Raw genomic sequence first — 27,548 nt, forward strand, 5'->3', positions numbered from 1 at the left:
TGAATTTAGAGTAAGGTTGTTTTATTATATTAGCTTAATACTGTACACTGATACTATTCAATCTGTATTTTTCTATGTGTAAACAGTGATTAATAAAGATATTTGAATTTGAAAGGTACATGACAGTAAACAAGAAACCGTTGATGAGTTGCTAGGCTTTGTCTAAATCTGAAGACTTGAGAGTTGTGGTATCTTCCTCTTCACTGTCTCCATCCAGATCTGGAACAATACCACATGTTTTTTATTAAATCTCTGATATAATTAAATATTATTTTACCAGATAATGTAATGTTCACTATAAACAGCTTAGTTTCGTCAGCATTTGCATTGTAAAAAAAGTACCTTCTAACATTCATGCCTTACAGAGTGCCTACAAAGAAGCCATTGAAGGAGAAGCGTATTGTTCAAATTTTGTGAAAAATATTAAACAAAAAATTAATGTCTAACCAAACCCAGCACTGAAGAACTTGTTCAGAAACATCTATCTCATTTCATTACATCTATCTCTTTTATTTGGAAACATATATCTCCCAATGATACATACAATAACCTTAGTAACTCCAAAAGCTGTGACATTTATGATATGTCAAATTTTCTTATAAAACAGTTGATAACAACTATATCAGAACCTTTTTCATACTGTTTAAACCTCTGTCTACTTGAGGGAGTTTTCCCATATAAACTTAAAATAGCTCGTATTTATCCTATTTAAAAGAAGGAGCCCAAAAATGAGCTAAATAGTTACCGCCCAATATCTGTTATACCAATACTGTCAAAATTATTTCAAATTTTGGTGTATGATCAAATTAGCATTTTTTGGAAACTAATAGCTTCCTGAGTATGTCACAATTTGGCTTTAGGTCAGGAAAAAGCACCTTTGAAGCAATAGACAGCCTTGTTAAATTTGTGCTAAATGCTTTTACTCAGGTCACTGTGACTCGAGCAAGGCATTTGATTGTGTAAATCACAATAACGTCTTATGAAATTAAATTATTATGGTTTAAGTGAGACTGTTGTTAAGTTCATACTTAAGTAATCATAGACAGAAAGTATTTGTCGAGGGAGAATGGTCATAAGAGCTCTTGATTGAGTATGGCATTTCTCAAGGCTCTGTTCTCGGACCACTTTTGTTTCTGGTAGCAATCAATGACTTACCTTTCTCAGTCAATCCCAAAACAATATTATATGCAGACGACACAACAATTTTAAATAGTAGTACATAATTTTTAACCTGAGACAAGTAAACTACAATATTTACTCTGATATTGAGTTTTTGGATAGTGTAAAGTTGTTGGGTGTTTGTGTGAATGATCATTTAATATGTTGACCCCACATTGATCACCTATCAACCAAACTCTCCAGGTTTGTTTATCTCCGAAAATGTCTCACATGTTGCGTACACACTGATTATCTAAGAATGGTTATTTTGCTTTCTTTCAATCAGTGTTCAGATATGGCCTAATTATGAAGAGAAAATGCAACAGGATAGCTGAAATTGTTATTATACAAAAGAAAGCCATTAGAATTATAGTGAACCATTAGCTCACTAAAGACCAATTTTTATTTCCAATAAAACTCCATTTATAATTAATATATATATGTTTGATATTATACTCTACATTCTTAAACATCCTGATATTCTGATGACATATAGTGACAGACATATCACTATAGATAGAAATATAGAAAATGTATTTATAGATTTTTATAGCCTGAATAAAACTAAAATAGTCACACAGTAATCACTTTAAAGGTCTACAACTTTTTAACACATATCTAAATATAGTTATAATGAATTTAAAAAAAATTTATTCCTGGCTTTTAGTAAATCCATTTTATTCTTTAACAGAATTTTTTGACTATGGAACTGTTAGTTTCTAGATATAACCTATTTAGTTTAAAATAGTAGTTTAATGATTATATTTTAAATGTCATATGTCTTTTATTTATACAGACTATATTTTTAAGTTTATCAATGTCATATAATTTTGTTATAGTAATTTTTGAGGCTGTGTTTTACTTGTTGTTGTTATTCATATATTTGTTATATTCCTGTTATTTGTTTATTTATTTAAATTAAAATAAAGAGTAATATTTAAATTGAGGCGTGACTTTTTTGGCAACTTTATTTTTTTGTACCAAATTTGTCTTATCTGGATTTCTGCAAGTTTTATATTTTATACATGACTTGTGTAAAAAGAAATATCTGAACAATGGCAAATGTCCGGAAAAATCCTGTTTCCTTCACAATCCTTCCATTATCAAAAATAAACTTCAAACAAGAACTTGTGTATATTGTGTCGATGCTTGTGTAAGCTTCATGGCAATAAATGTATCCTTATTCTTATCGGTGACATGTTCTTCAACTAGCCAAGAAGCATCATAACATTGCCAAATTGTTGCCTAGCTTTGAGGCATAGCCAATACCAACTAGAATATGAGGCCAGAGTGATCGAGTGTAATAGATCATAAGTGGCCAATCAACATTCTTATATTTGGCAGTTCAACAGGTCGTTCAGATTAGTATATGATTGTCACTTTTAACAGCTGTTAAATGACTTTTTTGTTCTTATTTAAGCCCCAGCGTCTTAGCTATGCCGGCTTCAATGTTCACTGGTTTTTATTGTCAAAGTATATGATTGGGCATCCCTGGGATTTGAACCTGTGATCTCTCGGTTAGAGAGCCGAGACTATAACCATTAGTCAACGGAGGAGGACCTGTTGAATGTCATCATATAAATAATAAATAAATTTTTTTATAACAGTCTGCAGTACATGTAAACAACCATGTACAATTAATATTGAGCAACAGATGATTTCTGAGCACATATGTGTGCACGACTAAGAGGAAGAAATGTGTAACTAGAATTAACAAAGAGTATGATTTCTTTCATGCAAGCCACATCTGACCATGATGAAGAAGACAGCATACTGTGTAACTATTATAAAGAATTAATACATAGAGAATGTCCCTGAAAAATGTTTAATTACTCGATGTCCCTTTATTTACTATACATAACATCATGCTATAAACTACTTTTTAAGGATAGGCCTAAAGATTAAAAAGGAACATAATGTTTCAAATATAATAATAATAATAGTTATTTGTGAGTATTTTGAGTTTTTTTTAAGTAAAGACAGAAAGTTTTATAACCAGACTGTAATGTGATCCACAATCAATTTAATATCCCCAACCCTTACTTTTTCAATAAAGCTATTTAATACTAAAATAATTTCATGCATTAAAAATTACTACTGAATTAATAAATCTTAAAATTTGAATTGAGTTAGTAATGCTTTAACACTGTGTAAACGCAGTCGTAAGCGTAATCTGTTTTTAATTGAGTGTATAAATATCTGAATTCATTATTATTAGAAAAATCAAAATATAACAATTTATTGTAACACACTGATCACAATGTGCAGTTAAAACACCATTTGAGCTTTGCTGAGTTGACCACTGAGGCCTTATACTGTGATATGTATTGTGTCCAAATAATTTGTGTTTAACGTTGAACACTGAGGCCTTATACTGTGATAGGTACTGTGTCCAAATAATTTGATTTTAACGTTAAACACTGAGGCCTTATACTGTGATATGTATTGTGTCCAAATAATTTGTGTTTAACGTTGAACACTGAGGCCTTATACTGTGATATGTATTGTGTCCAAATAATTTGTGTGTTTAACGTTGAACACTAAGGCCTTTTACTGTGATAGGTATTGTGTCCAAATAATTTGTGTTTAACGTTGAACACTGAGGCCTTATACTGTGATATGTATTGTGTCCAAAATAATTTGTTTTTAACGTTAAACACTAAGGCCTTATACTGTGATATGTATTGTGTCCAAATAATTTGTGTTTAACGTTGAACACTAAGGCCTTATACTGTGATAGGTACTGTGTCCAAATAATTTGATTTTAACGTTGAACACTGAGGCCTTATACTGTGATATGTATTGTGTCCAAATAATTTGTGTGAACACTAATACTGTGATATTGTGTCCAAATAATTTGATTTTAACGTTGAACACTGAGGCCTTATACTGTGATATGTATTGTGTCCAAAATAACGTTAAACACGGAGGCCTTATACTGTGATATGTATTGTGTCCAAATAATTTGTGTTTAACGTTGAACACTAAGGCCTTATACTGTGGTGATAGGTACTGTGTCCAAATAATTTGATTTTAACGTTGAACACTGAGGCCTTATACTGTGATATGTATTGTGTCCAAATAATTTGTGTTTAACGTTGAACACTGAGGCCTTATACTGTGATATGTATTGTGTCCAAATAATTTGTGTTTAACGTTGAACACTAAGGCCTTATACTGTGATAGGTACTGTGTCCAAATAATTTGATTTTAACGTTGAACACTGAGGCCTTATACTGTGATATGTATTGTGTCCAAATAATTTGTGTTTAACGTTGAACACTGAGGCCTTATACTGTGATATGTATTGTGTCCAAATAATTTGTGTTTAACGTTGAACACTAAGGCCTTATACTGTGATATGTATTGTGTCCAAATAATTTGTGTTTAACATTGAACACTGAGGCCTTATACTGTGATATGTATTGTGTCCAAATAATTTGTGTTTAACGTTGAACACTAAGGCCTTATACTGTGATAGGTACTGTGTCCAAATAATTTGATTTTAACGTTGAACACTAAGGCCTTATACTGTGATATGTATTGTGTCCAAATAATTTGTGTTTAACATTGAACACTGAGGCCTTATACTGTGATATGTATTGTGTCCAAATAATTTGTGTTTAACATTGAACACTGAGGCCTTATACTGTGATATGTATTGTGTCCAAATAATTTGTGTTTAACGTTGAACACTGAGGCCTTATACTCTGATAATGTATTGTGTCCAAATAATTTATTTTTAATATATGACAGTTGTCCCAGCTGTTCGGTGTGGCAATAACACGCTACTATGTAATTGAGTTTTACTCAAAGGACTTCTAATGGTGGCACTTGATACAGAGGTGACCATCCCATTGGACTATTTTGATCATTAGAAAAACCCATGGGATTTCAAATTTTGTGCCAGATACTCTTGAATAAAATTAATGTCATCTTACTGACATCCAAATTCCAACTGTATTAAGATGAACATGTGCATGAAATTGTTCTAATGACCATGTATTTGTTTTTAACGTTGAACACTGAGGCCTTATACTCTGATAATGTATTGTGTCCAAATAATTTATTTTTAATATATGACAGCATATCAAGAAAAAATTACGTCAAAAAAGTATTTAAAAAAGAGATCTTTTGCAATAAGAAGACACTCTGCTAAATCCCTATTTATGACATTTCCAACAAAACAAACTCTAAATAAAAACTGCATTTTAACATTTTTGCAGAAAAGGAAACAAGAGACAACTCACTGATATTGGCGACGATCCTGTCCTGCAACGTGACCTCCTTCACCACTTCAATATCGTCGTCGCTGTCGTTCACATTTTCATTACCATTGTCATTTACTTTTTCATCCTCTTTGGCACTATCATCGTCCTGATCTATGACCACCCAGCTGTTGCCCAGTTTCCCTGATGGCTCCCATGGCTTTAGCTCATCCTGCACAACACATGGTACAGAAGAACCTAATGATGGAATCCCTCAGTTTTCCTATAGGTTTATTTGCTATGTCCTACATTAAATATTGTAAGTTAATATGCTCTGAAATTATCTAATACGACAATGAAAAACTAAAAAATTCCTTAACTCAGATACTAACATGTTTCAAAGTGTTTTAAATAATTCACTAGAGTCCCGATTAATGAAAATCTAATTAAGTGAATTTCTGAGATAGTAATATAATTTATATAACTGCACAGTAAGAAAGGAGCTAAAAACAAACCTCATTGTATTTTCAATGAAGTATAACCGATTTGCAGGTGCACTTAATTAACATTCTTTTATGCTATAAAAAAGACAATTTTTGTATATTATTCTATACTGACTGAATTTTTGTTCAATTGCATTACCTTAGTCCAGAGGTTCCCAAACTTTTTTGGCCCACGGCTCCCTTTGAGTACAGACATGGCTTTGCGGTGCACCTAGTATAATTTATCCGTTTTGCATTGCACTTACATTACAATAATTAAATTTTTAGTATAAAAATGTAATAGTTATTTGTTATTATACTTTACGAAGCATTGTTAATAAGATTGTTATTACTTTTTTAACAACACACCAGGTTTACCTTGTTCTTACAATGGTAAAAAACATCATTAAACACACAAAAGTTAGATTGTACTTGATTTATTGCAAAAAAATGTAATAATAATAACTTAAAACAACCATAAGAAAAACACGACTCCCTTTATAAGAAAATTCTATAATAGAAATGAAATGCTAACTTGAGAAATATTATACATAAATAACAAAGTCCATAAGTTTCTGTTTCAATGGGACGGATGCGCTTGTTTGTCTTTTATAAGCTCATTGTACCTGGGTGTAAATTTTGATATAGCAACCCGAATTTCCTTTTCAATGTTAAGCTTTGCTCTATACTTGGATTTTATCACTGCAACAGCGGAAAAACCACACTCGCAAAGGTAAGAACTTGCAAATGGAATAACTGCACGCAAAGCCTTTTTGCTCAACAGCGCCAGAAATTCGTTTTCAATACCATTCCAAAACTCAAACAGGGATTGGGACTGAAATTTTGATTTCAATGACAAGTCCGTTGAAATGTCAATTAGCTGTTCTGCTTCTTCATTGCTGAAGTTTTCAGGCATTTCAGTTTGAAAAGGGTCGTTTACCCACTGCTGCGCTTTGATTTCATCTTTTGGCAGGTAGTCTTCAAAATAACTTTGTACTCTAGACAAGTGCTGAGTCAACATTGTTTTCATTTCTTCTTTCAGAGTAAGATGGTTTTCTTTAAGAAACTGATTCAAAGTTGAAAACATCAAACAATCTCCATTCTTCAAACTTTTTTCCCAAAGCATAAGTTCTTCTTGAATGCTTCAACTTTACTGGTCCCGTATTGTTCCCCTGCAAATACTTGTTAAGAATGTTCAAACGTTCAAAAATATCTGTCAGGAACGCCAGTTTAAGGAGAAAACTTTCATCAATAAACATATCAGCAAGAGCATTATTGTCTTCACTCAGAAAAATGTAGATTTCTTGCCTCAACTCAAACAATCTTAGCAGAGAATTGCCCAGAGATAGCCATCGAGCACTGCTATAGTACAAAAGCGACGAGTGTTGAGCGCCTGTGTCATTACATAGTTTAGAAAAAATCCGGGCTTTCATTGGTCTTGTTTTGATAAAATTTATTACTTGGATCACGGTTTTTATAACTGCACTTAACTCTGAACTGAACTTTGCTGCTGCCAGTGCTTCTCGGTGTATAAATACAGTGTGTCCAAACAGCGTTTTGGGCTTTTTCCCGAATGCGATATTGCAGTCCTTGGTAGTGGCCTGACATTGACCGGCCTCCATCAGTACACACCCCAACACAGTCTTCCCAGTTAATATCATTCTCCGCCATAAAATTGTTAACAATATCAAACAACTCTTTACCAGAGGTGCCTCCTTCAATTTTCTTACAAAACAACAAATCTTCTATCAACTGGTTTTCATTCACATACCTAAAGTAGCAAATTAAATTAGCGTCTTTGTGACTGTCAGTAGCCTCGTCTAATTGAATTCCGAACTCTTTACCTCTCAAACTATTTATAAGCTGGTTTTTAATGTCCTCAGATATGTCATCAATCCTCCTGCTTATTGTATTGTTTGACAGAGGAATTTTAAGAAGCTGCTTCCCTGCATCCTCGCCAATCATTATCTTAGCCATGTCAACAGCAGCTGGTAAAATAAGCTCTTCCGCAATTGTGTGAGGCTTTTTGCATTTTGCAATGTGATATGCCACTTTGAATGAAGCTAAAAGTGCATCACTGTTAGCTTTGGAATGTTTAGAAAAAGAAGCCTTTTGTTTTACTGCCTCAGTTTCCTTTCTTTTAAAGAACTCTCTTGGTTTCCCTATCAAGTTTGAGTGGACAGTTTCTAAATGCCGTTTTAGTTTACTAGGCAGCATAGATTCGACTGATAAAACCTTCATGCAAACAACACATTGCGGGCGCTCTTCATTATTAATTTCAATACAAGAAAAACCAAAATCTGAATACTTATCGTCATATTTTCTGTATTTTGGTTTACGGCTTCTCTCAGCTGCCTCGGCATCGCTCTTTGCAGAAGTTGACGCAGAATCACTATTTTGTTTACTTCCTTGTTCAGTTTTATTTGAAGATAAGAATCTTTTCATTTTAAAGAACAATATAATAACCAACACTAAATAAACTGAACAAAACTACAGTACAACTTCACTACTTTGATTATTTACTTCACTTGTGCGACTGTCACACTGTGTAAACATAAACTCGCAACTTAAATCTAAATCATAACCTCAACAGAAGCTAGACTGCAAGTAGTAGTAGCAGACTGTCCGCCGGGAACGTACGACGATTTCCAAAAATACACGAAGGTAGTTCCGTTGCCTAGCAACGAGTTCCAAGAACAGAATGACATACCGAGATGCAAAGCTCTGTTGTCTGACCTTGCCTAGTTGTTTTGTTTGTGCAACCGGCCAGCTGGGCCAGTAAGTAAGGTTCGGCAGGGGGAAGAGGGGGTAGTAACTCCAAAGCCGCGCGCACAGACTGGTCCGCACTGTACTGTAGTATGATGACGTTTAGACTCTTTGGTAGACAACGGCGGCGCACCTAGCACTAGCTCGCGGCGTCCGGGGGCGCCGCGGCGCACACTTTGGGAAACTCTGCCTTAATCCCATCAAATTTGGTTAAACGAGACTAGTAACTAAACAACATGCAACATTTTAGGCTTACAAGTTAAAACTGAATAAAAACATTTATGTATTTTTTCTAGCCTATACTAAATTAATGTTTCTAATTTGGTTTAGTTTCAAAGAAAATAATAAACACAACTATCGTATAACTGTTGTATAACTCTGACATCCATTTGTCACTTTGAAACAAAATAATTATCCCAGTAAATAAATAAATCTATCTTACGTCTCAAGTTGGCAGTCAGTTGTATTCTTTAACTAAGTTGTAGTGAATTTCATAAGTTGATAAAATACTTTATTTAAATCTATTTTAATTAGTAATCGCATTATAAGATCTGTTTGCTATGGGTAATAATGTTTCTATATCACAGTCGTTGAAGGATATGTTGACTTACCTTAGAGAATTTCCCACGGCTAGGCAATAATTCTGCTGACTGCTTTCCTACAGAAATTATACGAACATCATCATCACTATCTTCATGAGAATCTTCAATTGTTTCTGGAAGAGGAAATACTATTAATTGATAGTGAATTTGAGTTGAAGACACAAAAAATATATTTTAGTAAAATACTTAGGTTTTATTTCTCTGATCTTTTATCTTGCTACATGAACGAAAACTTGTTAGTTTTACAATTGTACACAGAGTGTGTCATAAGTCACCCATAATAATCAAAGGAGTTATAAAGGTTTATCAACGATCAGCCTACGTAACATTTAACATAACTATAATGTTTTTCAATTTCAATCAGTGGCGTATATAAAGAGTCATTTCGGAGAGGGCTGACACATTGGTTGGTTTAGGAGGTACAAACTATCCTCCAAAAACAAAGTCTTGGGAATTTTCTCCCTGTAAATTGTTGAGCTTTAAGGCCTCGTAAATGTGTTCTATCCTACAACAATCCATTGGTGCAATTGTAACATTTGTCTTTAAAAATTTGGGGGGGCTAGAGCACCCCCCTTCTATTTGCGATTTATTGAAACCTTATTTTTTTATTTGATCCAATGATATTTTGGTTTTCTTAACCCTCCGGGTGATATGTGTTTCTACCCATGGTGATAGACCTATTTTAATTAAATGTGCGCATGTTAAAAAAGATAGTTTTTAATCGGCAAAAATTGTATTATAATATAAACATTTTCACAACCAGTGCCTTATTATACAAATACCAATTCAAATACTCAATCTATATACATAATAATGAAGCTTAGTAAACATTATAATCCTCTAATGATAAATCCAAATCAAGTTCTGGCACATCTATATCACTAGTATCTTCTAAATCACTTATCATCATCTGAATTGTCTCTGATTTGATCCTAATCTAATTTGTTATTCATTGCAACTAAATAGAGCACAATTCAAAACAATAACATGGCAGACACCATTACTGTAATGTGTGACATCAACAGAAACATCAATTTATCAACCACCAAAACAATAAACTCAGGAATCCATACAGAATACTAAAGAAACTTTAGGATTTTTTGACTATAGCACTATATCCAACAACAGTATGTTAGGTTTCAACAAGAACTGTTGAAGGAATTAGAGTTTCAAAAAGTGCTTACATAATCGTCACAGTCACAATGATACCACCCAGGTGGATGACATAATCATTGATAATAGGCTGATACTATTATCACCACAAGGGTTTATCACAAAAATCATATGATTGGAATTAACTTGAGTTAATAATGAATGTTTCAGACATTACGTTTACAATTAGGCATTCTCACAACATATTCTTGCTATAACACGTTCATTGGCATTTATGTGGTGTCCACAAAATAATTTGAAACTTTTCAAAAATAAACATAATGGGATAATTTTAGTTTTATTGGGTTGGAGGAAAATTAGGATATGACTTGTGATATTTATTTGGATGATAACATCTGTTGAAATTTTTAAATTAAAAAATTATACATAAATTTAAATTTTCTAATTTGTTACATGCTGATAAAGAAAAATTTTATTTTTTCATTTCACTACATTTGTATGCAACGTTTTTATTTGTCCCTATTTAAGCAGGAACAAGTATAATTTACCAAATTTCAAAAAAGTAAAATCTGTAATACTCAGTATGACTTTTCTTACATATTAGTGCAAAATCTTGAAAATCTGCACTTACATAAAAGTTGTCTCTCATATTTGGCAAATAGCTTTTACCAGCTATAATGAATAAAATCAAGATGCTTATTTGATTTATTATGTATAAAATAAGACTAAGCACAATGCCATATGTCAACATATAGTAACAGAACAATGAATATTCGGAAAGCTGATTTAGTCGGCCCTTGGCAATCAAAGGGTTAATTCATTTTAAATATTAAATTTTATATACGTTCTTAAATAAAATAGTTTAAGAATTGTTTTATTTACAGAGTTCATAAATCATACAAATTTATCATTGTAAAATCTCTAAAAGTACAGGAAAATATAACACCATTTTAAAAATTAAACAAATGGACTCCTGTTCATTAACTTTCAAAGAGTAAAAGAATTCTGAACTATGGGCAGCAACCAATAAGAACCATTAAACTTTGTGTATAAAACTGCAGATATACATTTTAAAATGTAATTTGGACTTCATGAGAAGATAGATAATAACCCATGTATTCTAGAGGGTTATTACCTAACTACTTGCCCAATCAAAACAAACAAACCACAAAACTAATACAAGTTCAACACTAAACATTTAAAAATTTCTTATTTAACATGCCTTTTATTTATTTATTATAATAATTTTACAATAATAATTTGTCTTCTTAGTTAATAGCCTCTAGTGTAAAATATAACATTATATTAACATAAGTTTCAATTAATTGTGAATAACATTTTTTGTAACACTTAATGCTTATAAAAAAATTAAGTTCATAAATGCAAATAGTCAACTGTAGATGTCACCGAATTGTGGCCTAAAGGTTAGCTGCAATATTATCAAATCGACAATAGATTTACAAGTCATTAAGATTAAACTAAATAATGATTTCAATATCTAATACTCTTACAGTAAAATTTTTAAAATAACTAAAACAAATGCAAGATTATAATGGATATGTTTTTAGTGAGACTCCAAAAAGAGTTATACATTAAGATAGTACCCAGTCATATTTTTTAAATAATACATGTGAATTATTTATAATAACTTTTTGATATCTTGTAAAGATTTTTAACTTGATCAATGTACAAGCATCAATTGTGACAATATTCATTTTCTGGATATTTTATTTATTGATATTATTAAAATGTATATAAAAACAGTACACAAAAATAAGGTACTTTTGTGTTGATTCTAATGGTTTTTATAACAATGAGACTAACCTTCTCTATTTGTGGTAATCGTTACAGAACCCTTGGTCCGATACATTGCCTCTTATGGAAGGTTAAGAGTGAGAGTGAGTAATAAAACAAGATCTGAGATATGTGATTGGTCAACAGGAAACAACCTGTCTGACACAACAGCTCCTGACCTGCTAACTCCTGACATCCCCACCTCCATACTGATGTTTCAGTTTGATTTCATCTCTACAGAATCTCTTGCTGATTACACCATAAAAGTATACCAAACCTCAAAACTAAAATTTTCTGACTTTTCTAATTATTTTTTCTTTTAGATTTTCCAGATCACACAATATGTTTTTAATAATATTTAAATATATAAATGTGAATATTCCATTCAGGCCTTCAGATTTTTGTTTTATAATCCCAACTTTATTGTACAAACAGTAACATAACAAATCTACACATTAGTAGTGTTAAAAATTTTAAGCTGAGCTGTTTTAATATAACTTGAAACATATTCTCTTCAACATGGTTGTTTTCAGATTTATACATTTTTAATCAATTGAATGAAAGAAAATAATGTATTTCTTAATGTGGGTTGAATATTCAAACGAACAAAAATCAATATTCCAATATATTTTGCACACAAAAATTCAATTCAAGAAACAAACTTTACTGTAACCACTTATTCCAATAGTCAAATATAGTTAAAAATTATATGACACAAATAAAAAGATTCTTGAGAACATTTTTTTATTAAATATGGAATTGGTAGAACCACAGATCCCCAAAGTGAACTAATCCCATATTAATTTACACTCTTTATCACATTTACAAATTAGTGTTATTTAGCGCTCGTTAGCTTTTCTTCAGCAAACTTTTTTATTACATTAACTAAAAACCTTAAATAAGTTCAAAATTAAAATAAATATTTTTAATAAACTCAAACATGTTGTATAAATATGTAAAACATATTAACAAACATTATGTTGTGTTTTTATTGTAATTATGCCAAATTTGGTAAAGTATAAAAATAAGTAACTCCAAAATATAAAAACACCCCTTCACATATTAAAATATTTACTTTTTATCTTCCATAAAACTATAGAATTTATACAAATCTAGGTTGGGGCATTGTTTGGTCCTCATATGATTTAAATTGTATTTTTTAATGTCAAAACTAGATCTTAAGAGAATTTCACGCTTGCCATTTTTAATCATTTAATAAGGTATCAATTAATCATACATTTAATAAAAAATGACAATATCCTTTTTCTAATATTTTATTAATAAAAAAAATCATGATTTTTTTCTGCAAAAATAGTAATAAATGAGTTTAAGAGTTCAAAAAGTTATTAAAACAGGATAATGTCGTGGTGAAATTTATAACAAAGAATGACATGCAGACTTTCAGTAATACCAAACCAACTGCAAGATCTATATGTTTTAAACTTCATTATGAGTAAAATACAGTGTACTCTGTCAGAATAGCCTAATACGTTATTGTCAGAGATCTATTCTATTATGTAGGAAGTAACAAAAAGGGATAGCACTATGTTACAATCTCGCTCCTCTGATTAGTTCATATTACACCAGCTGATTAAAAAAAATTAAGTACACTCTCGCTAAAACTTATCAAGCGAAAATACTAGCTCAATTGGAACCACATTTGGAAATAAAACAATTAACATGTTGAAAATCAATAATTTTAAGTTATTAGGAAAATACTTTAAACATTTTCATACGAAATAATGAATATTGTTTTTAAGAAAGTTAACTTACACTTTCTTACGTTAATGCTTCGATTTGTGAAGATGAATTTACTATTTTATATTGCTACATTAGAAAGTACTAAAAATACTGTTTGTAATCATTCAGAAGTTCTAAAATTCATTATACATATGCATAAGATTATATGGCTATAAGTTGAATGAAAGTATATATTTATAATGGACCACTGTTCCCAATGTTGAATAAACTAGCTCTGCAACATTATTCAAACCCAAAATAAAAAATATGTGAAATTACAACAGCACTTGACACAGTCAAGGGAACATATTTATTTAATTATTATTTTGTATAGATTATTTATATATTTATTTAATTATTATAACTTCATTGTCACCTGTTATTACCTTATAGGTAACTACCGAGAATTTGACAACTGTCCTTTAGACAGAGATTTCTATATTTATATTAAGAAAATGTTAATTAATTGTAAATTTGACTTTGTCAATTGCACAATTTGTTAAAAGACAATTCAAATTCTTGAAGATTCTTGATCATTACACAAGAGGATCTATCTATTACCAATCATTCAACTAAACTGAATCTAAATCATTACCTTCCACATCCATCTTCGTTGGCCTTGGTCGACCACTACCCTTTATAAAGAACGTGTTCCTATCTTGGGAGCTGGACAATATCCTCATCAGGTTGATACAGTTAGTTAATCCTGCCACAGGCCCTTCACTCCTGGTAACATATTACTCACACTTTACATTACAGCTCTACAACATTGTAACACAACTGCTTGAGGTAAATACCCAGGGAGCAAGACAATATTTGTACCAGGTTCATACAGTCAGTTAATCCTGCCACAGGCCCTTCACTACTGGTAACATGTTACTCACACTCTTATTACTTAAAGCTCTACAACATTGTAACACAACTGCTTGACGTTGACGTTGTGAGCAAAACTCTACAATATACCCCCCCAATAATAATAAATAAATGTTCAAATCCTAAAATTTCTTCTAAATATTTGAGTAACATGGGTCAGGACTTCCGAAAGGCTCTCAGTTACTAAAATTGTTCAGTTACTCAGAGCAGGTCTGTTCAATCTCAATTATCATATCCAGGGAGCAAGACAATATTTGCACCAGGTTGATACAGTAATATGAAGCGTTCATTAAGTAAACATTGGAGGAAAAACCTGCACATTAATAATTACTAGCTGTAGTATCATTTGTCCAAGCCGGAGGCTACTGCACAAGGAATTAAAATTGCTTAAGACCAGTCCAAACCTAGCTTGCAAAATTTACTAGATCTTCCTCTGGATTTGAACCTGAAATATCTTAAATCTAATGGACTGCTGGCCACTAAATCGAAATTTTCTAAATGCAAAGACGATGGAATAGATCAGTGTTCTTTGCATAAATTAAGTCATTTCAAATTAAATCAACCACAAGGAATGTTTTTGTTCCCATCACCTCACATTTTTATAAGACTTGGTATGATTGTTCCATTCATTAATGCAAGTAAGCATGCCAATTTTTTGCATTATTTCTAAAAGTTTACATTACGTATGTCCTAAAGTTTAAGAAATATTCCAATTTTTATTGTTCAGCCTTGGAAAACTAAATTTCTCTTCTGATGCAAAAACATATCTTTTTATTTACCATCCAATTTTTATGATATGTTGATTTATAGATAAATATATCAAGAATGATTGAAACATAAATAAAACCACAAATCATTTATTTGGACCTAGAAAAAAATTAAGGTGTCATTTGTAAGAAAGAAAAAGCAGTGTTTCACAACAAATGAAATATCTCCCAGAGGGAAAAGAATAATCATGAATTTCTCTTATTGTTTTTGTATTATTACATAATATATATGTTCTAGCACAAGAAACTTTAAAATTAGAAGCCATTTTACTCCTTTGTTATTTGTTTCAATTTCAAAACCAAAAGTTCAACAGTTAACAAAAATATACTACTAACTGTAAATAAAAATTAATATATAAAAAACAGCACTTGGTAGCTAGGGTTATTTAAAGTTTTTTTTTTTAATTCCAGTTAATTAATTAACTTAAGGTTTACAATTGTTTCCATTGAAATAGACGTACAAAACTTTCTAAAGAAAACAACCATGATTATTCCCATCAGCAAAACTCTACAATATCTTATATATATAAAAATCTTGAGTCACGATGTATGTTGCCAATAAACTCCAAAACGACTGAACCAATTTCAATCAAATTTCACATGTATCCGTAATTTAGTCTAACTTAGAAGATAGGATAGTTATTATCTGAATTATTCGCTTATGTCGTGAATATAAACGAATAAAATGAAGAAAAGTTTTCAAAGCGCCTGCACATTATAACCTGCAATTACGAGATAGATACGTATATTAAACAGTGAAACACTATTTGAAGGCGCTAAGTTATGATGTATAATTGTCTAAACTAAATTTTTGGTTGAACTTAAAGGTTGAGTGGTAGACCACTTTGTAATAAAATACATTATGCATGTACAATACATTTTTGACATATTTTCTTGATCGTGACATCAAGGTAAAATCTACATCGGGGTTGGAAATATAATTTACTTCAACCAGAAATGCTCATACGCGGGCAAAACTTACGAAAAGCGTGCGAAGCCGCGGGAAACAGCTAGTACTATTATAAATGTTCAAATCCTAAAATTTCTTCTAAATATTTGAAATAACATGGGTCAGGACTTCTGAAAGGCTCTCAGTTACTAAAATTGTTCAGTTACTCAGAGCAGGTCTGTTTAATCTCAATTATCATATCAGATTTTCGTTAACATTTAATTGAATTATATATTCTAAAATATATAGTCTTATGACATTTTTTCTCTCCATTAATATTATTTTTATCAATGAAAAATAATGTTTAACAAAGTCCACTATCAATCTTGATATAGCTTTGCTATAGAACATTCACAATTACTTAAAGATAATAAATTGCTATTAAGGTCTAACCTAGCCTTGAGATCAGCTTCCAGTGCTTCTTTGATCTTGTCGATTAGCATGACTGAGAAGCCACCAGATCTGTGTGCACACTGCAAGATGATGTCAGGAGCCGCCAAGGCAGAGCCACCCAGGTGGAGGCCACAAAGTTCCCTGTACGTGTTTACTGCCAGCACCAATTGTGCTTGAGATACTCTTTCTTCTGCATTGGTTGGATCCACCATCACTCGTTCACTACAACATTACAGTTCTTAATTAGTTATATTTGTGTACACATAACAGTATTGCCATAATGATGATTATTGTACAACAAAATACAAATGTTGTATTTACATAAATATTTGTGACAGTAAAATCGTTAAAAATAAGACCACAAGTAATTTATTTTCCTTTAAAATTTCAATTGTAAATCCCACAAAAAGCATTTTTATACATAGGCTAATTTAATTTTTAGTAAAATTTTCAATGGAAATTTAAAAAGTTTTATCTTGTAGATATTTTTCAAATTTACTGAAAAAACTGCATACATCTATAAATGTTTTGTCTTAACAAATAACAATAGTACAACAAGAAGTGTTCACCAAATTGGATTATCACTTTTAGCTGTTGATTTTAAAATTGTAATGAGTTGGAAATGAAAACGTTTAGACTTTACTCATTCAATACTTTTAGCAACACACATAAAACTAAATTTAATTATGAACTTGAAGAAATAGAATTTTTTTAATACTTGCATAATTTCACATATATGACCATAACAGTGCTGTAGTACATCATTATGTATAGTTTATTTTTGGAGTTTGGAACAAAATACTTATGGTGACATAATGTCTACGATCTAAGAAGGTTGCCTACAATCATGCTTAAAAAGATGTTAATATTAAACCACAATTATAAATTACCCATTGTTGAAGACCGCAAAGGCAATGGCCACTGGGTGATGATGCAAGCTGATAGGGAGGGGATCCTTCTCGCTGGGGCTGTGGATGATTACCTGCTCCCCGGACAGGGTGAAGTCAGGGCGACGGAAGTGCATCAATGCTGCTAACGCAGCAGCTGAGCAGCAACCCACCAGGTTGCCATCACTATTCAGAACATTGATGTCCACTCGTACATTCCATACCTGTATGTTCCAACTATTATCATTTCTGATGCTTCATACTAAAAGTTTCCTAAATTGTCAGCCACTCTTAAAATTTCTTTTCTTTAAGAACCAGATACAAAAGTATAATTTTCATAAATCGCTTCTATCTTTATTTGTTATATAACAAAAACGTATACGAAGTACAAGGGCTATCCAGAAAGTAGATAACGTTTTGCTCTGTAGCCGCTAGGAGCGGAAAGTAAAGGCAGAGAAAGTGACTCTCGTTATGGTGATACTGACAGTGGTGAAAACTGTTGAACAGATAGACTGTGTTATCTAGGCCTATCATCGCCAGGACACAACATGGATGTATCATGAGTATGGGCTGTGCATCTTATGAGCTTTTCACACCATTAAAGGTACGTGGGCTATCCAGAAAGTACATTAAATTTCATTCTGTAGCCGCTAGGGGCAGAATTATCGTGGCCATTTTGATGTCAGGGTGTTTCTCTGTTCAGTAGCTACCCAGCCGTGCTAGATACTGTTGCTGTGAGAGGTTACTATCGCTCCTTCTTGTTTTAGAATAGCACTTTTTACTACGTAAGGGCTCTGAGGTGTAATGGTAACACTCACCCGGCAAGTGAGAGATCCGGGTTCGAGTCCCAGCAGATTCTTGTGCGGGTACTTTTTGTGATTCAATGTTTATTGAAAAAATTAAATTCGGCTATTGCTATTTATACAAATTTAATTAATGTAAATAAGTCTTTTTACAGGTATTTGGTCTTTTGATCATATGTTTGTTTGGTTATTTAAACATATATGTGACAGATATGGTCAAATACAAAATAATTTAATCGTAAAAAGTAAGGGCTCTGTGGTGTAATGGTAGCACATTCACCCGGCAAGTGAGAGATCCGGGTTCAATTAAGCTATTGCCATCTATACAAATTTAATTAATGTGTGTATATATATATATATATATATATATATATATATATATATATATATATATATAAAATTCAATTTTTTCTTGTAATTTGTTTTTTATTTATAAATGTAGTGTACTTTCTAGATAACCCTTGTATTTAAGGAGAGGTCATCATTCCTTTTTAACTTTACTTTGCCCTTTCCTCAAGACCTTAGATCTGTTGCTATATTTAAAACGCAATATAAAAAAGAGTAACCAGTTTTTATAACAAGATTTTCAAACCAAAGAAGATTGAGATCATGACATCTCTGGTGCAGAGAAAGAAATAAGTACCTTTTCCTCAGCAACTATGCAGAGGGATTCCAGATCAACGCATCTGGATTCCTTGAAGAACTTCTCCAGGAGTCGATTGAGGTGGACACCCAGCTCTGATTGTGGGCCAGTCTCAAAGTGTGCTGCAGCCATCGGACTGAGCTCAACATTAAGGTGCAACAGGCCCTCGTTGGGTCTGGTGGCCTTGGGGAGCTGTACGTCACATGTCGCCTTGGCTAACACCCTGTCATACATATGTAGCGATGTCAACAACTCACACTTTACATCTTCACAAACATACATTTTTTAATTCAAATAGTGAAACCCAATGAGTTAATTTTATTCGTGGTCTACTGGATTATTAAAAACCCAATAGTACAATAATTTTTATGTCAACAAATATTTTAGCCTAGTCAAAATACTTCACAAATAATGAAGTTTGTTATTAAAAGGAATCACAAAATTCCACTAGTGTACACCCACATGAGAAATAAACATGATATAAAATTTAAAATAAAAAAGTATACAGTATTGATTAAAAACTACAGTGACAATGCCTGTACTGGACTTCAAGCAGCTCTGGTATGATTTGTTTATTTTAATCTAGACTGTAGTTATGTGTTAGACTAGTTATTCACCTGAAGAAGAGATCAGATTGCAGATCTCAAAACGCAGTGTTACACATTTTATAACATACAGTATTAGCCAAAATAAACAGTACTGAAATGGTTATATTTTATTATGGTAAACACAGTAATATTACATATAGATTTTACCAATAAATACAAGTCAAAGGAAGCTAAATCGGTTAAACTCGGGTATTAACATGTTCAGTATGACCCCCTTTCAGTTTGAGGCAACACTCATGCCGTTCTTGTAGGTTTTACATAATTTTTATGAAAAGGGGTTGTTCCATTCTCCTAATAATACACATGGTAATTTTTTCTTTGAGTTGAACGATGGTATATGGTGGGTCCTCGCGGAAAATGTTTTCTTTCAACATTCTCCAGATGTAGGCATCTAGTGTTGTAAGATCGGGGGAGTGGGCTGGGCAAAGAAAGTTTGTTCTAAGGGAGATGAGACGGTTGCCAAAGGTTTGTTGGAGAAAAGCAATGTTGTTAACGGCAGTGTGACTGGTTGCACCATCTTGCTGGAACCACTGTGAATTTAACGGCAGGTTTCGTGCACGACGAAATCTCCTGAGGTATCTTACAAAACGATCAAGAATGGCCCTACCTATATCGATACTGATTTAGAGTAAGAGTCTCTCCATTGTTGCCTTCAAAAAAGTATGGTCCCACTATACCCCTCTCATGGCCCTAATTCTTCCTCATGGATCTTGATATGAGGCGACCCCTACTTCCCTAACCTTACCCATCCTGAATATCCTATCACTATCACTCCGGAAGCAGCGCAAAGCTTCTTGTCCTAAGAGAACAAAAAAAAAAAAAAAAAAAAAAAAAAAAAAACTCTCAGACACAGCGCACCGAATGGTTACACGCTTACTATGCTGTGGCCTCTCTACAACAATGTCAGGACGTTAAAAATCAAAGGAAACGTGTTGTCTGCTTATTTATGAAACCATTAAGGCGCACATGACATTCATCTGTAAACCATACATCACTCAGAAACTCAGGTTCTGCATAGCATATTGCTAACATTGAAGCACAGTACTGAACTCTGGCTAGTTTGTTTCTACAGTTTGGTTGTCCAGTTTGTATCCTGTAGGGAAAACCACCAATGTTTTTGAACATTCTTCGCATTGACATATTGCTAATATTTAGTTTAAGAGAAACTCGCATTAGGCTTCTTTTCGGTGACTGTAACACTTGCTGCAACACTCTTCCGTGGTTTTCATTTGTACAGACAGTAGTTGGGTGACCTGAAAAGCCCTTTCACTGTATCAAAACATTACCTGTTCTTTGAAATTTTTCAACACTAAGAATCACAGCATTACTAGGCAGGTTTTTGTGGAAATGTTCCTGAAAACGTAATGCAGTGTATGACAAGCTTGGCCTACCCGCACGTCCAATTCCGTATGAGCGAAAATATTGCTATACGATAAAAACTTTCTCTACCGTTGTTAGCACCATGTTTGCAAAAACTAACCTCAAATCAGAAAGAAGTAATTAACACGAAGCCGTGGCTACAATCGACAATTGAATCAGCTGATCAAGAAGGCAGCTACAGCTGATTCAGTTTCAGTACTGTTTATTGTGACTAATACTGTATAATGATGGCAAATGTCCGAAATCCTATTATTCTTTCAATCTTCTCCAGTTGATAAATCATGAGATTGATACAAATATTACAGCCTTTCACTCAAGGATTTTTTCACTGTAGTAGTGCTAAAAAATTTGAATTTAAAAACTATTTTTTTATCAATATAATTTGCTAAATCACAAGATGAACCAAAGAATAGAAAGCAAAATGATGTAAAAAACAAAAACAATGCTTTTTAATTGTTAATCTTTAAACTCATACTAATAGTATATACTATTACTGTATATACAGTATAAAGTAAATTACTTCACCAATTACTAAGGTAATTTGTTACTTACTTTGTTTCACCAAAAGATACTTGACATGATCCCCATTCCTTCCCAAAGTGAATATCAACAGGTCTGAACTCGTCGAAAGCTCTGCCATCAAGCCTCTATAAGAAAATAAGGTTACTTATTTTATAGGATTTATACCAAATGCTTTTTTTTAAACTATAACCTACACAAAGATTCAATTAGAACGTATTTTAGTGTTTATTGTTTTACATTTTACCATATTGTACAGAGATTAGTAAATGCATTACCATAGATCATGAGACATTATTATTTAGCTTATTCTATTCATCCTCCTCGACAAAACTAAACTTTTTCTAGGGGAGGAGGAATAATGACCACAAGTAGAGACATTCTAACCCTCAAAGACTTTTCTACATGCTGTTTTTGGGTGATTTGCAAACTTTTTTACAATTGAAACATACGTATATATATATATATATATATATACACACACAAGGTGTGTCCAAAAAGTATCCGACCTTGACGTCTGGCATGAACTGACGTTACTCGGCGGCAACAGCAATCTGGTCCCCTTCAAAGTACTCCCCTCCACAAGCCACTACCTTATTCCAACGCTCCTCCCACTTCCGGAAACACTCCTTAAATTAATTTTGCGGAATGGCTAACAGGTCCTTCATCGCATCATTTTGTTTTATGTTTTCAACATAGTCAAATCTTTTTCCTTTCAAAGGAATTTTTAATTTCGGATATAGCCAGAAGTCACAAGGTGCTATGTCAGGACTGTAGGGAGGCTGTCGTAGTTGGTTGATGTGTTTGACCAAAAAACGCTGAATAAGATTTGAGGAATGAGCTAGCGCGTTGTCGTGGTGCAGGATCCAGTCACGGCTTGTCCACAGTTCAGGTTGTTTCCTTCACACTGCATCTCGTAGCCGCCTTAGGACCTCAAGATAATACTCCTTATTCACTGTCTAGCCTCTTGGAGCATATTCGTGATGAACAACGCCGTCCTGGTAAAAAAAAAACTGTCAGCATTGTCTTGACATTGCTTCGACTTTGTCTTGCTTTTTTCGGCCGTTGCTCTTTGCGAGTTTTCCACTGTGAAGATTGAGCCTTTGTCTCAGGGTCTTAACATTAAACCCATGACTCATCACCAGTAACTTTTTTAAATAGCCCTAGGTCACTTTTTATCAAATCCAGATTGTCCTGTGCGATTTCATGTCGACAGTTCTTTTGGTCTTCTGTCAGCAGCCGAGGAACAAATTTTGCCAAAACACACGGTTCATTTTTTAAATCTTTGTGTAAAATGTTACAAACTGACGATTTTGGTATTCCTAAATCTTCTTCCAGCTCTCGGACAGTCAATCGACGATTTTCATTAATTGCTGCACGAACACGTTCAACATTTTCAGCGTTTCTGGCCGTTGAAGGCCTGCCAGATCGGTCATCACTCTCCACTGATATGCGGCCATTTTTAAACCGCCTAAACCACTCTTTTATTTGTGTATCGCCCATAGACACGTCACCATAAACTTTCTGTATTATAGTAATCGTCTCTGATGCTGAATAGCCAAGTTTTTGGCAAAATTTAATGCAAATACGCTGCTCAACACGTTCAGTCATATTGAAATGCGATGCACACACACGGCAGTACTGTACGGAACAGAGCGCTGTGACTCACTGAGTGACCGGATCGTATTCAGTGCCTAATATGGGAAGGAGTAGGCTCACCCCTCCCCTCCAATAACCGGTTCGAGCCGGTCGGTTACGCCGCGGCCGCCTACTGGTCGGCGGTCGGATATTTTATGGACAGACCTCATATATATATATATATATATAAAAATATATATAAAAATATATATAAAAATATATATATATATATACACATACAAAATTACGTTGCAGATAATTCAAATTACAGTATAGTTTGGCTGTTTTTTTTATCTTAAAAAAGTAATAATTTAATGATAAATAAAAAATTATTTAGGCTGTGTATATTTATTTATTTATATATATATATATGTATATATATATATGTATATATATATATATATATATATATGTATATATATATATGGTATCATATTAGACTGTATCGTTTTCTACATTTTATAAATATACACAGCCTAGATAATTTTTTATTGATCATAAAATTATTACTTTTTAAAGATATAAAAACAGCCGAACTATACTGTAATTTGAATTATCTACAACGTAATTTTGTTTAAGAAGAGGCCACCACCACAATAGACTCATAGTATATCCTTAAAAACAGTAAAAAGTAACTAAATGTTAAACTGTTTTGTTTGTTACATTTTATAGATACACAACATAGATAGTTTTTTATATAACGAAATTCGTGTCAACATTTTTGTTTCTATAGTTTAGATAATCATGATTCTATTGTGGTGGTGGCCTCTTATATTGTAGCCGGCCTACACTCATTATTCAATTGTTGTTATTGAACAATTGGGTAGGGTACGATAAGCGGACCCGGTTTTTTTATATCGAAATTGGCAAATAATATTACTTAATCATAACCATCTATATAATAAATCGATACTAATTGTTTATTTTGAACAGTTAACGTAATATTTCAATTTTACATAAGTAACATTTGATTATTAATAATGGCAGTCAATTTTAGAAAAACTACACGACATTACTTTGAAAAATGATTAGACGTGTTTTTCGTGATTTCAACATGTTGGACTCGTACGGAAAAATCTATTATGTGAAATATGTGGGAAAGAAACAATTGTAACTTTGAGAGGAGCAAATATGGTCGGCTTCAGTTTTTCTAATTTTGGTTATAATAATTTGTTTGATCACTGTGAGTATTAAATTCATATTTTAATTTAAAACATATGATTGTTATTGAGGACTATAAATACTTTTATATCGATTGATAGTCTAGGATTTGAGATGCGAATATTAACTTAGGTATCGATGGTTACATTCTTCGATATAAAAAACCGGGTCCGCTTATCGTACCCTACCCGAAAAATTCAATATAGCCTATTATGAAACTTCGATATTGTATAATAATTATAGGTAAATATTAAGATCAGCGACTACCCCTCCGATTGCCGTAAGGTTTTTCGTACTAACACAGGTTAACGTAATTTCACCGAAAAAAATAGTCCCCGATTATCGCTAACATATAAAAACCAGTTTTACGGCATGTAACAATGTTGGCAATACAAAAACACATAAATAACAAGATTTTCGACTATCAAACTAAAAAAACAATGGCCCGACCATGGACGTTTTGATGAAAAGAAAGTAATGAAGTTATATATTTAATTCTTTTAGACTTAATTTTGTATATGATATCAGGCAGATGGTGTCCGTTGTGCTCAGTACACTTCGCTAAACGGACTTTGACGTTTTGTTCACCTATTTTTCCAGCATATTTGTTAGGTTTTCATATTTATGTATACTAATTAATTTAATTTACATATTAATATATTTTCTTACTGATAACCAAAATTGTGTATTTTATTTAGAATTGCTCATTGTCCACCATTGTTTGATACCATGTTAGTCATAAAGGAATCTATTTTCATTGTATCTTTGTACACAAACACACACATGTATCCCAAATTATAGTGGTCCGACTGTGACGTAGAATAAGATGACTTGTGTCGACCAATCACAGGCGTCCTAGGAGACACAGACGAGAAAAGCCCTTAGAGGCATCTTAGGCAGTTCTTTTACAGACTCTGTATCGCTCAGTCGTACGTTAAAACCAGCATTAACTTAATATGGGCCGTGCCCCCTTTTCCTTGTTGTTGTGAACCTTTGAGCTGTTTTATGGCAATTAGAAGCCTTGCCACTTCATCGTGTAATTGTCGTTAACCCCTTGCCGGACTTTATCTTTTTAACGAGCCAAAAGTAACTTTGTCCCTGTGGAACATCAGCGTTCGTGAGTGAACCGAGGATAGTATCTGGTGAATGTGGAATCTTCATACATCAACAAGAACTCCAACAGTGCAACATTCCTTGGAAGCAACCCAGGTCGAACTGCAATCAACTCAACTTCATTTGTGTCAAGGTATCAGACACTGGACGGTGCAAGGTAACAGTGCTTAATAATTCTTATGGTCCTTCGTAATTAGAGAAAATTTTCTCCTCAATCAAGATTGTTAAAGCTTCAACTAATTTCAAACATTATATTGGACATTTAATAGAAACGAAAACCATTTTAACTCTTTGTATTCATGATTTAACTGTGTGCTTTTGTCTAATAGTATGTTCTTTGATCTTATTCCGTATTTTTATTTTTCCCCATTTGAACTAACAATTATTCTTAGAAGCTCAACAGTAATTTTTTTAAATATTAAAAAATGAACCTCAATCTTGTAAATCAACTTATAGGCTCCATTTGCTCAGTTATCGAAGTGCAGAACTTTAATAGTTATTAAAACCTCTACCACTATACATTATATTGTTTCATTTTGAGTTTAATATTATACATTTTTATTGGTCCTTCGAACAATATTGACTGGCATTTTGGCGATAGTTTGAAGAATGTAGTTCTTCAGTTGAGCCAGGATTCTGGTACTATCTTTATAAACTATTGATTTGAGGTAGCTCATATAAAAAATAATCGCAAGTGGCTAAATCAAGGCGACTTTGCTGGCTAATGCAGATTAACCCTTATGGAGATAAGATGTACTGGAAAGTGTTTCCGCAAAACTGCCATTGACACTTAAGTTGTGTGTGTTGTTGCACCGTCCTGCTGGAACCACACATCTCCCACATCCATCTCATTGAGTGTTGGCATGAAAAATTCTTAAACCATATGGATGTAACGATCAGAATCCTACGAAACTACCTGTTTGTTTTTTTAACCATGGACTAATAAAACTTTTATTATATCACCAGTCTCTCTGAAGTTGTTTATTCATGGAACCGTAGACTGCTGAACAGAAACACAACCACAGGGCGCAATATTAAAACGGGTATGGAATGCATTATGCTTCATCAGCGAACATGTGCTCTACCTATGTACTACTCCATGAAAGATAAACTAGGTGGATCAACAACCTTACAACCCACTTTCTCGAATTTGCTCACCTCTCCCATCATCCTCAGAACAGCAGTCGCTTCAAGTTCCTCTGCCCCATACTGTACAATCGTGATAGAGGCAGCAGGAAATTGACTGCCTTTTTTTTATAAACCTACAAATTTAAAACATTTTAATAAATAATCAACCGTCACTATTCATTTATGGCAAAGCTAAATTGTATTCATTTCCCCAAATTTTAAAAATAAAACTGTACCAAATTCAAGGATTTGCTTTGATAATATTAATTTGGCCGAAATTGGAACAGGAAGTAGAGTTAATAATACTTGAAAAATTAAACAAGAATATACATGTATAGAGGTTATGGAGTATAAGGTAGCATCTGACTGTTATGCATGTTGGATAATGTCTTTAGCATGAAAAATTGCAAATTTATTGATTTTTTCTTTAGTTTACTTTGATTTATCGGAAATGTCTGTTTAAGGCTAATAAAAAACATAACTTAGACAGCATTATGATTAACTAAAACAATAGTTAAAAGTACACACCAAAAACTATATCTTTTGCCAAACAGTTTCATCAATATAATTTAATTTGTACAAAATCAGCAGTCCTTAACAATTTTCTAACGTAATATTATTAAGTTAAAAAAAAAAAAAAAAACAATTATAATCAAATTGAAAAATTGTTAAGATAATATTTGGCAAGCAAAACTTTATATTCAATGGATGAGGAGTATTTATAGATAACATGATCTGTAACACTAATTATTTTCTCTTGTCTGGTAATGCATAGCCTACTTTAATTTTTCGTACATGATAGTTTTATTTTAATACTGATGTT

The 27,548-nt window shown here is 32.6% G+C and overlaps 1 protein-coding gene across 1 annotated transcript; it reads right to left on the reverse strand.

Moving 5' to 3' along the window:
- LOC124361162 (exosome complex component rrp45) lies at positions 1–26,767 on the reverse strand. The gene is made up of 9 exons (XM_046815202.1): positions 26,738–26,767; positions 21,719–21,813; positions 19,179–19,401; positions 17,736–17,956; positions 16,846–17,067; positions 14,459–14,589; positions 9,226–9,329; positions 5,409–5,598; positions 1–219 (listed from the first exon to the last, which is right to left on the reverse strand). The coding sequence occupies exons 1-9, from the start codon at positions 26,765–26,767 to the stop codon at positions 152–154; spliced, it is 1,284 nt and encodes a 427-aa protein (XP_046671158.1). The 3' UTR covers positions 1–151.
- Positions 26,768–27,548: the final 781 nt, after the last annotated feature.

The sequence above is a fragment of the Homalodisca vitripennis genome, chromosome 4, assembly GCF_021130785.1.
Source record: "Homalodisca vitripennis isolate AUS2020 chromosome 4, UT_GWSS_2.1, whole genome shotgun sequence".
NCBI classification, from domain to species: domain Eukaryota; kingdom Metazoa; phylum Arthropoda; class Insecta; order Hemiptera; family Cicadellidae; genus Homalodisca; species Homalodisca vitripennis.

Bases quoted from the DNA above. Each gene is read 5' to 3' on its own strand.
- LOC124361162 (XM_046815202.1), bottom strand. From the start codon at position 26,767: ATGATGGGAGAGGTGAGCAAATTCGAGAAA. The intron at 17,068-17,735 runs GTAATTTATAAT...GTAATGTTGTAG, and splicing joins TTTGCGGTCTTCAACAATGG to TGAACGAGTGATGGTGGATC. The intron at 9,330-14,458 runs GTAATGATTTAG...TTCCTCTTCCAG, and splicing joins AACGAAGATGGATGTGGAAG to AAACAATTGAAGATTCTCAT.